The following is a 14,129-nucleotide window of genomic DNA, read 5'->3' on the forward strand; positions in this document are numbered from 1 at the left end:
TATTTAATCTGCCTTCATAGTACCTTTCAACAAATCTTTTAAAAACCAGTTTCCTCTCTAGTGTGTCCCTTTTTGCACTGCTCCTTCTGATTCCTCCAAAGAAAAAGCAGGATGATGGTGGACCAGGAACATGGTCACAGGAATTGCATCATCCCTCAGGGGAGCCATTTGGAAGAGTCTTCAATCAACACAGCCAAACATGAAGAAAAAAATGGTAGAATCATCTCAGGGATATTTCACTCAAATAAGACTAAACAGAATTTATGGCCCTCTCCCTACTGGAGATGTTTCAGAGCAAGAGCTGCAGTTATTCACAGAGTTACTCTGCTCCTATCTCCTTTAAAAAAATAAGAATAAAAACTCAAAAAAACCCAAACCAGAAATCAACAGGTCAGATGTCTGCTCATCAACTCTATTTATAAAACTGGTTCTAGAGTTAGGAGCCAGGAGAAGTTGGTGTAACTGTCACTGTCACTGTGGGGAAAAAATTGTGCACCCATGAGCAACAGGCTCACTTTTAAATATCTTTCTTAATGTCTGAAGGGAGATCAAGCACCATTATTTGCAGTTACAAATAGCACCACAGGGTTAAAAATGAAAATAATTGAAGCAATGCTGTTAAGAAATGAGAACCAGACAAGAGATAAATGGTAAGTTATGACAAAATATGGAGTTAAAAAGATGGCTTTCAGCAGGGCAAAGGCTGATATGATTAAAATTCAGGCTCGGTCATACGGCCCATATTTCAGCGCACTTTACTCATGTCCTGTCATATCAATTATAGCTGGGTAGTTGTTGGAGAAGTTTGCCTGGGTTTTTAACCAACTGGTATTAATCTGAAGTATGTTGAAGAAGCATTCACAGGTGGGGTTTTTTTGTTGTCTCTGTCTCCTCTTTCTTTTTCAAGTGTTTGTCCAAACACCCCTCCTTGTTCTGCAGCACCTGGGCCCACGCTGCCTCTTCTCAATTCCATAACTGCCAGGTTTTATCCTTTGGAGTGTATTCATAAGATCAAGACTCACAAAGTCATGGGGATGGTGGATAAGGTGAATGCTGAGGTTTTTCCAGTGGCAGAACAACTGTTGTAGTTACTTTTTCAATCGTTTCCCGAGCCTTTCTTCACTCTCCAAACAACCTGTAACACACTGGCTTTATCTTGTAATACACAATTGCTTATTATTTCAGCTTTATTAAATATTTTTAAAAGCCCAATTGAATCATGACCTCACTCCCTCCCTCTTTTGCCAATACCTTGTGTCTTGGAAAAGGCTGATTGCTTGTAGGTACAGTTTTCTCTGATTTACGAATTTTACTTATCCTTACATTCCATTCCTGAGTACGAGATAATATTTGGAAAACATTGGCTGTTTTCCAGTATGGTGGTGACTGTAATGTGAGATTACTGGTGGAATTTTTTATTTTAACAGCCCTGCCAATTCATTCTTAGATTTGTTCAGAATTATTGAATGAGGTCTGGGTTCCTGGTCAGGTGTGACAGGAAGGATTCCCTGCTCCTGGGTCCCAGTCCCTGCAGCCATCCGTGCTGGTTTCACTGGGGCTTCTCCATGGCTTTGGTTGTGCAAACAGCAGTAACTGGTGTTTGTTCCTTGGAATTAGAAGTAGAAATTTCTCCTGTATCCACAAGCTCCACATTCTTACTTTGCTTTGGAGTTTCTGGGGTGATGCATCCTTTGCACAAAGACTCTCTCAAGTCCCCCAAACCCCAGAGTCAGCACAAGCCGCTGCAAAAGGTGCCCCATGGAATGTGTCCATGACATCCCTGCTTGGGTCAGCACTATAAAAAAAACCAGATTTCCAAATAGCTTTATGTACAAAAAGTGCTCAGTGATCAAGACCAAACTAATATAAAACATAATAATTGCGTATTTAAATTCTGGCACGATTTGAAGACACTGTTTACGCTCATTTGCTCTTTCTTCATATCATTATAATAGAGAAGAGCTGCAGGTGGCTTTTTTCTTCTTTTTGGAGGAGAAGGAGTGTTTGGGAAGTAGGGAAGGGGTAAAACAACGTTATTAGTCCTTCAGAGTCATTAATGTGAAGAAAGAAAAGTGCTCCAAAATGACTTGCTTACAGCTGCAGAACATGTCACGGAGTAAAACCCACCTTCATTAAATGGGTGAGAAAGAATTCTAATTGTTTTGAAGTTCTTATGATCAGTCTGCATGTGCTTCATTGTAACGTGATACTAAAAAGCCTCAATTATGATTTGTATATTTTGGTGCCAGAAGGGTTTTTTTCTTATGCTAAATTATTAAGTTCTGTCAGCTGCTGGGCTGTCATATAGAGATACAGTAAATCACATTATATTTTGTCATGGATTACACAGAGCAATAAATTTGGGAACAGAGATCAAAGTAGTTTCACAATCACATCTGAGTGTAGGAGGGGTGTTTAACTTGTAGAAAATCTGATTTAGGTGAAACTGTTGCAGTTCTTGTGTGAATTTGAAATGAATTTGAATGTTTGCTTGAAAATGAATAAGGTACAAATCCCCAAAAGAGTTCTCCTGTATTTAGTTCAGAGGAGTTAGTTCTGACCTACAGCTGCAGGACAGAGAACAGATAAATAATTAAACATTGGGAATGTTAGGAGTCTTGCAATGCCTTATTTATGTTTTTAATTGCTTTGATGATTGAGCAATATATTTCATTTTCTTTTTAACTGGGCCTTTGCTGGACTTGGGAAGTTTCTCCTCAGTGCGTTCTGGCTCTGGGAAGTTGTCACTCTTTTCGGGAAGCTTGTCGTATTTAAAACTACAAAATGTAATCCAGCATAATCTTGCTAAGGAGCACTGATGGCTTCAGATCACAGATTTTTTGGGGGATTTGGTAATGTTTTCAGTGTCTGTCTTTCCAACTGTAGAAGCTTAACTTTTGTTGGGCTCTTGTCTAATGATGTTGCTTCCTAATACTGAGTTAACTTCGTGATACTGAGTTAATTTAGTGGTACTGAGTTAATTCAGGGATACAGAGTTTGTCCTTTTGTTCCCAGTTTCTCTTCTATTTGATAGCAAAGATTCTATCTTAAAATGATACATACATAGAACGTCTTTCTGCTCATTGTCTTATTAATAAATGCTTGTTATTGCCACAAAATTCAACTTAAAACAGCAATGCAGAATCTAAAACCCAAAAATCTCATTCTTATCCCTTTATAATTATTTCAGGAACCTTAAAGTCTCTCCTTGGCAAAAATCAAGGCGTGTGAATTTAGCTGATAAATAATGATAAAGTGCCTGGGTCTCGGCAATCTCCAGTTTCGGAAAGAATTGTGTTATGTAAAGCTCAGATGAAATAGTCATAGGATCAGTGTCACATCTCGGGACTGTTGCCTTCTATTTGTGGAGGAAACTTTAGCTTTGACTTGCATCTTCAAAGGTGTTTCACAGCCTCGTGGTTTCGCTGGGTGTCAGCTGTGTGGGTACCAGAAACATCTGGGCCTGAGTGATTCAGGAAACTTCTTTACGTCAGAGTTGGGGAGAGGAGTGAGGTGCCTGCGTAGCAGAGTGTCCGGTATTTCTCAGGGATAAAGGCAGCTTGTCAAAGGTCAGGTAATTCTTGTTGGGTGCATGTTTTCTTTGTTAAAGCTCTGAAAAGGAACATGCCACCACTTTTGATACAATATCTGAAACCCAGTTTAAATAATCATCTTTGTTTAGTTGCACGGAACAGAAGAAAACCAGGAAATATTAAGAAGGTAATCCAGGAATGTATTTGTGATTTAGGGACCCTAAAGTGGAGAGTGCTGCAGTCTCCCCATCTTGGCTAGGTTACTCTATCTCATTTGAGTGTTGAGCTGTAGGAAGAGCTGTGCCATAACATAAAACTTGACCCAAAAGTTGGTGTGAATAGGAAGTTACTGAGGAATCTCGAACCCAGCTGCCCAGTGTGATGGATGGCAGATGAGAAGCAGTGACATCTGTGATGATCACTTGAATATCTTCATTTGCAGGAATCTCTGTCACCACAAAGCACAATACCGGTTTTGCCGACAGTCATCTGATGATTGATGAGAGTAAATCAAACGAAAATCAGCCGTCTTTGCCTGTGCTGCCCATGATCCCAGCCCAGAGCTTATCACACCCACACAATCTTTTGGCAAAATGTCCCAGAACAGCTTCAGATTAAACCACAGTTCTCTGCCAGTCCTTTAAGTGCCTGATGCACTCACCAGTATTGTCTTCTGTGAAGGGTAGTTCAAGCATTAAACAACTGCATGTGGTAAACCCAGGCTGTTAGTCTGGTTTTAAATCCTTGTCTTATATGCGAAGCTGGTATTTTAGGCCAGTTTGTTTTAAAATAATATGCCTGGCTGACAGCAATATTGACTGGAAATCAGCATCAGTGATGCTGGGGAATATTTAGATGCTCAGTAAATCCATGAAGGGAATAAAGGTGTCCTGGTGTAAGGCTGGTGTAACTTGGGCATCAGCCACCCTGCAGCTGGAGTCCCACAGAAGACTTTCTGGGAGAGTTAAATGTCTGTATTTAGTTCCTCCACATAATTTCAGAATTATTAGAAATACTCTGTTGGTTTAAATGAAAAGTCTGGAATTTGGAGTTTTCCTAAGGCACAGTTTGCAGAAGCAGTTTCTCAGTGGGCCCCCATTAAGCACAGAATTACAATGTGCTGCAGAAAGGCAATTCTCTGTGCAGGTACTGTCAAAGTCATTTCTATTCATTCCTGGGTTTTTCCCAATGAAAAGTACTTCACACATGAATGAGAGGGTTTTTTCTCCTAAAGATGTATGTTTAATGAAAAAAAAATAAAAAGGAAAAGATTTGTAGACCTCCAAAAGTGAAATGTAAAATAGAATATTAATAGGATTTTGGGATTTCTATCATTCACTTTCAAAACCCTTGAAGTCATTTGGTACTTGACTAATTATTCTGTTAACATCATTTTGGGTATTCAGCTATTTTTAATGGTCTTTTGGGTGGTTCAGATTACATATCTGAACTGGTGTGCTATTTTCACTGCTGAACAGAGATCCAGCTTTCATTTTTGTCTGATTGGTGGGGAGAGCAGGAGAAAGAACAGGAGTATTGGTGTAGGAATTCACCCACTGTCAGTATTAGAAGCACATAAGGAAAATGCATGTTTCAGGCTTTGAGTCCGAATGGAATTTTTATGTACAATCAGATGAACTTTAAAGGCAATCTGCTGATCTCTGAAGTTTAAACAGATATTATACAGAGGGTTTTAACATACTTCTTAACAAAGATTTCCACCGTTAGCTGTTCTGAAGGTCATTTTCTTCTGACATCTATCAAATTGCACAATCTTGAATTTTGGTACAAAGCATAATGCTGTCAGACTTAAAATAGAAATATTCCAGAATGTGGAGTGGTGTGTTGTTTTTTGAGGTAAATGGGCCCCATTTACATTAGTTCTTTGATGTTAAATTCCTTGCTGCACATCAGAGAACAGTTGCTCTTCCCTGGAGCAAGTTTTCTTTCTTCTTCTTCCCCCACCCTTTGATTTTTTCCTCCTTTTTTTCTTCTTCTTTTTTTTTTTTTTTTAAGTTTGCTTACACTTTTATCTAACTAATTATGGAGGATCAGCTTATGGATGGCCACTTTTAGCTAGTTGCAGGCATTCTGAAAAATGATTCCTTCATATCTAGTACCCTAAGCAGAAAACTTCTTAAATCTGCTACTTCTCTATCAGTGAATATGGTGGGGTGTGTGTGTATATATAAAACTCTAGTTATGAGAGCTGTTTCCAAAGCTGGAAGATAGAGAAACATGGAATTATTTAGGTTGGAAAAGACCTCTAAGGTCATCAAGTCCAACCATAAACCCACCATTGCCAAGCCCATCACTAAACCATGATTTTTTGTGTTGGAAGGGGCCTTAAAGCACATCCAGTGCCACCCCTGCCATGGGCAGGGACACCTCCCACTGTCCCAGGTTCCTCCAAGCCCTGTCCAACCTGGCCTTGGACACTGCCAGGGATCCAGGGGCAGCCACAGCTGCTCTGGGCACCCTGTGCCAGGGCCTGCCCACCCTCCCAGGGAAGGATTTGTTCCCAGTATCTAACACTGTGCACAGATTTGTAATGTTCCAAAGATTCTCAACAGCTTCATTTTTGATAAACATCCAAGACTTCCCAAATGCCTCCATGGATGTTGCTGGAGGATGGAATTGTCCTCGTGGCTGCCAACCCCAAAGTGCAGCTGGAGCAGATGGACCCAGGAGTGACCTTGGGGCTGTTTAGGGCTTGTGCTCCATTGAGTGGAACTGGAACTAAAAATTCCCTCTGATACACCTCATACTTTAAAAATAGCTTATAAATACTTTGTAATTAGGGTAGGACACGGTGTGCTTTTGTGGTGTGGTCCTGTCATAGATCCTGTGCTCTTTTACTGATGCTGTTCTGTTTCATGAAAGGAGAAAGTGAAAATGGGGCTGTGTTAGAAGAGCAGCCATTAATTCAGACACCATGTCTGTAGTGCTAATAACAGTTTTAATTTTTACGTGAAATGTTTTGTTGAAGTCGATGCAGTTTTGCTCGGCAGCCACAATATGATGCTTGAGGCTTGTGAAAGAATTATAGCTGGTTTTTAAAACCAATTAACTGCAACAAGGACATAATCTTTTTAATGCAAAAGTCCTCGCTCTGTAATGTAAAATAACTGCACGTTAACTTGTCATAATCAGATAATTTTAGCTAAAATATATATTAACTGTGTGAAACTAAACAGGAGTTAGTTTTTGAATCAGTGGAATTCCTCTGCAGCTTATCCAATTTAAACCTTTTCCATTATAAAAATGGATATTCCGATTTATATTTCTGACAAGCTTCTGCCAAGTGGGAATTTCAGCAGCCACCTCTTGCACATGGAAAACTGGTTTCAGACCATTAACTCTATTTGCAGTACTGCCCATTGCTATAAAAAGAGCCCGAGTTTAATGAATACTGGCTGAGCCTCCAAATGTTCACCTTCCACTTGAATTCTTATTCATTATGTTTCTGACATAGCATGTAACCTGAAAGGGAGGGAATGCCCTTAAAATAATTCAGAAACAGCTCGTGCTTCCTCCAGCACATGAACCCAGCAGCCAGATGGAAAAGAAGGAGCCCAGGAAACTGCTGTGTTTGCACAGGCCAGTGTGAACCTTCTCCTTGTGGAGATAAATGTGACATAAATCCCCCCCGATGTTCCCTGCACAGATCTCTGTGTGCATTTACTCATTCCTTAAAACAAAAAAGAGTTAAAAGGCATTTTTTTGTGTGTAGCAGTGCTACCTCTGCCCCAGGGAAGGTGGTTTGTGTCTCCCTTGGTTGCAAAGCAACAGCCTATATAAAGAGGTATTAAATTAGTTTTAGTTGCAGGTTTTAAGAAAGGAGAAGCTTCATATTTCTGCAGTTAAAAGATGGCAGTGGAAAAGAGGGTGCCCAGGCAGCCCCATGAGTTGGATCTTTTCAGCTGAGCAGTGCTGTAAATTGTGGTCTCTGCCTTCATCAGAGCTGCTTGTGTGGTTTGTGATGATGCAAGAGCTGTTGGGTGTTACAGACCTCAGGGAAAAGCTGAAGTCAGCAGGAGCCACAGAATCATGGAATGGTTTGGATTGGAAGGGACCTTAAAGCCCATCCAGTCCCACCCCTGCCACGGGCAGGGACACCTTCCCTTTTCCCAGGTTGCTCCAAGCCCTGTCCAAACTGGCCTTGGACACTTCCAGGGATTCAGGGGCGGGCACAGCTTCTCTGGGCACCCTGTGCCAGGGCCTCACAATCCTCACAGGGAACAATTCCTTCCCAATATCCCATCCATCCCTGCCCTCTGGCAGTGGGAAGCCATCCCCCCTTTTCCCATCACCCTTGTGAAAAGTTCCTCTCCAGCCTTCCTGTTAGACTCTCTAAGGTACTGGCAGGGAGTGTCCATGGTTTTTGGTGCCACCAGGCCAATGTCACCAGTTTTAGACAACCTGAGCCCCTCTAGATGTGCTCGTGCCATCTCCAGTGGAAGCTTTGGTAGCTTAGTACTCTCAAATTCAGACCCCTCCATTAGGGATGTTTGGGACTGGAAGTAAATGCAAGAATTTATGGTTTGTTGGTGACCAGGAGACAAAGCTTATAAATATTTTGCTAACTGGAAGTTGTTAAAGCCATTATAAAATAAAATGTTGCAATTCCTTTTAAGTAAACTGGTAGGATGTCCATTCTTTGCTTTTTGTTAGGAATAAAACACTGAAATTCGGCGTATCTTTCTTTTGGATCACCTCTGTCCTGTCTCTCAGAGGTCAGCCTGATTCCACTCAGTGTGAACAAACAAATTCTAATTTGTTTATGGAACTCATGAGTGGTTTTTTATTATTTATTGGAATTTCTTCTGTGGGTTCAGGAGTTTATAAAGCTGCTTCTATGAAAGATGAGGACTTTTACCCCAGGCAAGTTGAGCGAGAGCAGCTGTAACATGATCTGTGCAGTGCCTTGCTGACGAGTCCCTCTCCCTTTCTGGGAGTAACAGTAATTTATGCTGGTGCTGTAATTTATTTTTTTACTTTTTTTCTCTAAAGATAAACTGGCAGTTTCAGTCACTTTATGACATGCAGGGGTGGTAAAACATCATCTGAAACTAGGCTGCAGTACAATGGAACGAGTGTTAATGTGGGTCAGCCTGAGTACAAGGAGAAACAGAGCATGGACAGAGCTCCCTGGGATAACTGGTGCTGTGTCACCACTCCTTTTATTTATGCACCCCCACCATGGGCCCTTACAGTGTTTGTGGTTCGCTTTTGAGTGATAAATGTAGGAAAAGTGAAATTTAATTTGTCTGGGGCTCCAGAATTCTTCTAGATGTGTTTTAAACCAGTGTGTATTGCCATTATCTCTGTTTATTACTAAACCATAATGTTATCTCAAAAATGATGCACAAATTTGATAATTGGTTTTGATTAACGTTTTTAATAGATTCCTTAATACCAACAAACAGATGGAGACATCCATATGTTTCATAATTTTGGAATTTGAAGGGATTCAGGATCTGAAATTGTGATTTCATATAAAGTTTAGGATTACTTTGAACTGGCTGTAATATTCTTACACTGAGCTGCACCTTACAGAACTGCCCGGATTGCTGAAGATGATTCCAGCCCTACCATGACGATCCGGAAATGCTCTGCAGCTCTAAGCTCCTCAATTTATAGCCCAGTAAAATCAATAAGACTCTTTGCCTGCCTGAAATCCCTGGTGTTTGCTGAAATGGAGTCTGAGCCTTGCAGCTGGATCCACGCAGGGTTCAGAGGCTTTAGGGGCCCCTGTGGTTTCTCTGGTCCCCCCGAAGAGGTGCTGGCGGGAGCCGGTGTTTGGGCGCTGGATGCGGTGCCGTAAAACTCAGGACGACAGATCAAAGGTTTGAGCAGGAGGTCAGATAAATTTTGAAAACTTAATCAGCTTAAATTTGCTTCAGAACTCAGCTGCACGATATTCTGTCCCCCCTAAGAAAATATTTGTCTTAGACACCTGTCCTGAAGTTTGAGAGCCAAGAAGACGAGAGCACCGAGCAGTTCACCTGAGGACAGCATTGTGGGGCTGGGCTGGGCTGGTTTCTGCAAGAAAAATACAAACCTGGTTTCTCTCCTGAAATGAAATTGCATTTATTTTTTATTAATATCACTACTATAAAATTATTTCTGAACTTAAATTATTTGAGGAAAAAAAACCTTAAGAGCTATTTATCCTGGGGTTATAGAAATATTTGCTTGTTGGATTCTGATATGACCAAGCAGCCTTGTTTTCAGTTCTTTAGCTCTGAGTTGTGAAAAAAAATGCTGTGGTGAGGAAAGAGCTGTATGTCCAAGCTGGTTCAGCTGCATCTTGGGTGGATTTTCAGTGTAATCCCCACCTTTCCCTAGGAAGGGATGAGGAATGGGACAAAGGACAGTTACAGAACTGAGAGGTGAAGCTGTGTCCCCCATGTCGCACTGTGCCCTGGCAGCCTCTGTCTGGACTTTCTCCTCAGTTTTTCCCCTCTGTTCAGAAACAAACTCATCCTGATAAACTCATTTGTGTGTGTTGCCCCCTTCCCCAGACACACAGACACACACACACACAGACACACACACACACTCATTCTCTCATTTTTTTTTCTTTTTTTAATCCGCAGAACTCTTTATGTTTTTCTAATAATTGGCAGCAGAGGTACAATTTCTCCCCTCTTTTAAGTGATGAATAGTTGGCCCGAGATCAAAGCCCAGCCCTGGCGGTTTTTTGGCTGCCACAAAAGGGCGTTGGGGCTGGCGCGGGGCCGGCGCTCAGTGATAGGCATGTGGAGGAGGTGCCAAGCCCAGGGCCCGGTGGCAAAGTGTCTGTACACGTCCTCTGTCTGAGCTAACGGGGTTGTCTTTTGTGTGTGTTCCAGGCCAACAGCCAGCTGAAGCAGATGGAGGAGGAGTACAGCCAGAAACTGGCCAAGTCCTTGCAGGTAGGTGGCCAGGAGACAGGGAGCTCAGGTGAACCTGTTCCACTTGGAGACTTGATGAAAAGTGGAGTTGCTTCTGCTCTTAAGTCTTGACAACCGAGAGAAGTCATAACCCAAATGTTACCAAATCAAACATCCAGTGTCTTCTTGCAGATTTTAACCAATAAACCACAGAGCTTTAAGCTGGCTGGAAAATACAGGTGGGTTTTTTTGAGTTCTGAATTTCATCTTTTTCATCTACATTGTCATCTCTCGAGGACCCAAGAGGACTGAGTCCTCCTTCAGCCCATGGGAAGGAAGGTGAGGTGCTCCAGCAGCCAGCACTGCTCATAGAACCAGAGACAGGTGCACAGCCAGGACTTAACATTTCATGTTAAAGGTGGTGTCACCCAAGGTTTCTTCATCTTTATCATTGATCCCCACCAGTTCTGCATTTCTGCCCAAAACAACACCTTGAGGAATGTCAATGTCCTGGAGGCAGACTGGTTTTGACTTGAGTTTTTGTTCTTCAGAGAACTCAGAAGATGAAAATGAGTGTTGAATTTACATATATACTTAAAAATAGTAAGACAGGATGATTTTTACATACTTCAGCTTTCAGTTTGACTGACAGGTAGTACTGAAGTGTGAAAAATGATGGAGATGCAACCAGAAGTTAAGCTTTTAATAAGAAGAAAATTGCCCTGAGGATTTGTGTGGAAGTGTCATTCTCCTCATTGCTCCCAGCCACGGCAGAATGTCTGCCTTGCATTGCAAAGTGTGTTTGCAGCCAGTAATCCAATAATAGTCTTGTAAAATCAATAAAAACACTACAAAGAAGGGTTTAGCAGCCTCTAAACTAGATAGAAGTGATCAGTGAGACAATAACAAGAAACTGCAAACTTTACTGTTTTACCAACACTTCAAAAATATTTAAAACTCTTGATTTCAGCTTTTCAGCTCCTTTGAGTCTCATTCTCTGTAACACTTGTCCAAAACTGTGAATTCAGTTGTTTTGGTGACATTTATTGGCTGTCACTTTTTCACACTGCATTTATCAGAATCATTGGTAAATGTCTTTATATTCTAAAATCTAATGTGTATTTTTACACATTTATTTGCATGCAGAGAGGTTGTAGAGTCTCCATCCTTGGAGATTCTTGAAACCTGGACTGGGCTGATCCTGAACAACCAGCTCTGGGTGATACTTCTTTAAACTGGTCCGTTCCACCCTCACCAATTCCACGATTCTGTGGTAAATCAGAGAGAATGTTCTCTTTCCTAAATACCTTTTCAGTAACTTTAAATTAGTAATTTAGTCGTTTTTGAGAGCCTTATTTATAAAGAAAGAAAAGAAGAGACAACAACAAAAAAACTTCTTGTTTTTTATCTTTCCATCTGAACCTGAAATGCAGGAAATGGTTAAAGCTCAAAAAGTAACATTTAGTCCGCATCAGACCTGAAGGAAGAGATCCCTTCCATTGCTACCTCTATTTATCTTTTGTCATTATCACCCACATGGGAGTGGAATCAAGGCAGCCTATCCACGCCAGACACAATCCAGTGTCAATACAAAAATGGTTCTTGGTCCATTTTTAAAAAGACAGTTGGAATAATTGAAGCATTTCTGAATTTTTAAGCAAGGGATGAGGGAAATTGCTTTAATTGTTGCAGCGGGAACACGTAGGTAGTGTAGGGCAAGGTAAGAACTCTTTAACCTAAATGTCATAATAAATTTTGTCAGATTGACATTTATTGGCCTGCAGAATAGTCTCAAGATGGAAAAATCTGGGGACGTGTTTTGTATTAAGGTGGTTTTGCTGTAGCTGGGACATTTTATTGGGGAGAGCTGGACCCAGTTCCTCAGCACTTTCTGGGGCAGACACAACACATCCATCATCTCTCAGGGCTGTTTGGCTCAATAAAGCAGTTTCACCCTGATGTCTGAATTTCTTTACTTGTGTGGGTTTAAATCAATCCCCCAAGTTACTTGGACATAGTTGGGTTTGGGGTTTTTTTGTATCTTGCTATTAATAATTGGTCGATCGCAACTTTTCTTGTGGTCGCGTTGCTGACAACATCTGTCTAATCTTACTCTCTGTGGCCTCTTGGAACATTCGCTTTTAACACCCACACAGAGAAGATACTTCAAGAAATTTCATCTGAAGTTTATACAAAGTAAATAGAAATTTTTGCTCTGAAAGGTACTGCACAAAGCAGATCTTTCTTCTTCAATTCCTGCTGAAATTTCCTTGCATGCATTGCAGAACTCCTGTGCTAGACCAGGGTCTTAACCCAGTAAAGGCTTTAAATCTCAGTTTTGTCTTATATTGAGGAGTTTGTTACTTTGTTTGCTTTTAAAGTAACAAAATGGGACACAAAATTCTATAGGTTTGCATGGCTTCAAGTTGTTATCTTAATAATTTATATGATCCATTGCTTTCTTCTGCTTTCTCCTGCACACCAGGTAAAACCACATTTCTGCAAATTATCTGTCTTCTAAACAATGACCTGAACTGCAAACCCAGAGACACTGCCTAATTCTGGCTAGAGAGTTACACCCTGTCCATATAATCTCTAAACTTTGGCATAGTGGTCTCAAAACCCTTCCTTTTAGTGGGTATTATCTTTTTAAAGATGTATTTGTTTTTTAGAAAAGCAATACAGAAATACAAAGATAGGTTTTACACATAATCTGGGTTACTTCCTGGGATTTTCAGGTAGGTAGAGAAATAAATTTACTACAGGGTTTTAGTCAGGTCTTTTCCCCTTTCTCACTGATATTAGTACTTTCATTTGTAGTGCATTTCTTCTTACACTAGTCCTGGCCTATTATTAGGGGGTTTTTAACTGGTTTTTTTTCCTAAATAACCATGTAATTAATGTAGTTAAATGTTTCTCTGCCAGTAAGGAGGCCTGGCAAATACTGGACTGCCTGTGTGCTAAAGTGCTTTTAGAATTAGACTATAATACGCTGTTACAGCAGCTTAACCTTAAGCTTGAATATATACATTAAAGTCAGTTACTCTCCCACATGTTTAAGTGCTTTTCTGTGTGATGACATGTCAGTATAAAATTCTGTAAATATGCCTGAAGGATCAGGGTTAGTTACGACTTTGCCCAGTGATGAAAAAGGTAGAGCAAATACAATTCAACAAATCACGAGTGAATCACCTAAAAGGTCTAGATGAAGGTCCTAGATGTGGAGTCAGGTCCCCACTGTATTGCTCAGCAAAATTTGCTCCTTTCAGCAGCTCAGAAATTTCACTGTCAAGTTTAAATTTCAGTCCAGTGTGTGAACGTGGGTGTTTTTCTTCTCAGCAGTATCAAGATGTAAAATTTCCTCCTGGAAGAGGAGCACCACCAGCCCAATGTAAACTCACACTCCTGCTTTCGGAGCGGTGGGAGACGGGGAACAGGCTTGAGTATGAAGATCACAGATGTGCTTTGTTCTCATAAGTAAATATTTTGGAATGTCTTAGTGGAAAACACTTCCAAATATTTTGTGTTCAGCGATTCTTGTCATTTAGAGCCTTGCTCTATTCCTTTTCTCTGCGTGGAATTTCATGCCCTGCTAGTGTGCAGGGTGCTAATTTCAAACATCCAGCTTGCACAGCAGAGCTTGCCAGTGCCATGTTTATATAAAAAAACATGCAAAATACATGTCTTTTACTGAGGGGACCTTTAACATGCTGCTTTC

The 14,129-nt window shown here is 40.8% G+C and overlaps 1 protein-coding gene across 4 annotated transcripts in view; it reads left to right on the forward strand.

Moving 5' to 3' along the window:
- Positions 1 to 14,129, forward strand: part of CEP112 (centrosomal protein 112) — a 158,253-nt gene that overhangs the window by 102,869 nt on the left and 41,255 nt on the right. For all 4 annotated transcript variants that reach the window (XM_039562628.1, XM_039562630.1, XM_039562629.1 and 1 more), the window contains one exon: positions 10,391 to 10,453. In XM_039562628.1, the coding sequence (XP_039418562.1) occupies positions 10,391 to 10,453 (63 nt within the window). The remainder of the gene's footprint in view (positions 1 to 10,390; positions 10,454 to 14,129) is intronic.

The sequence above is a fragment of the Corvus cornix genome, chromosome 18 (genome assembly GCF_000738735.6).
Source record: "Corvus cornix cornix isolate S_Up_H32 chromosome 18, ASM73873v5, whole genome shotgun sequence".
NCBI lineage: Eukaryota > Metazoa > Chordata > Aves > Passeriformes > Corvidae > Corvus > Corvus cornix.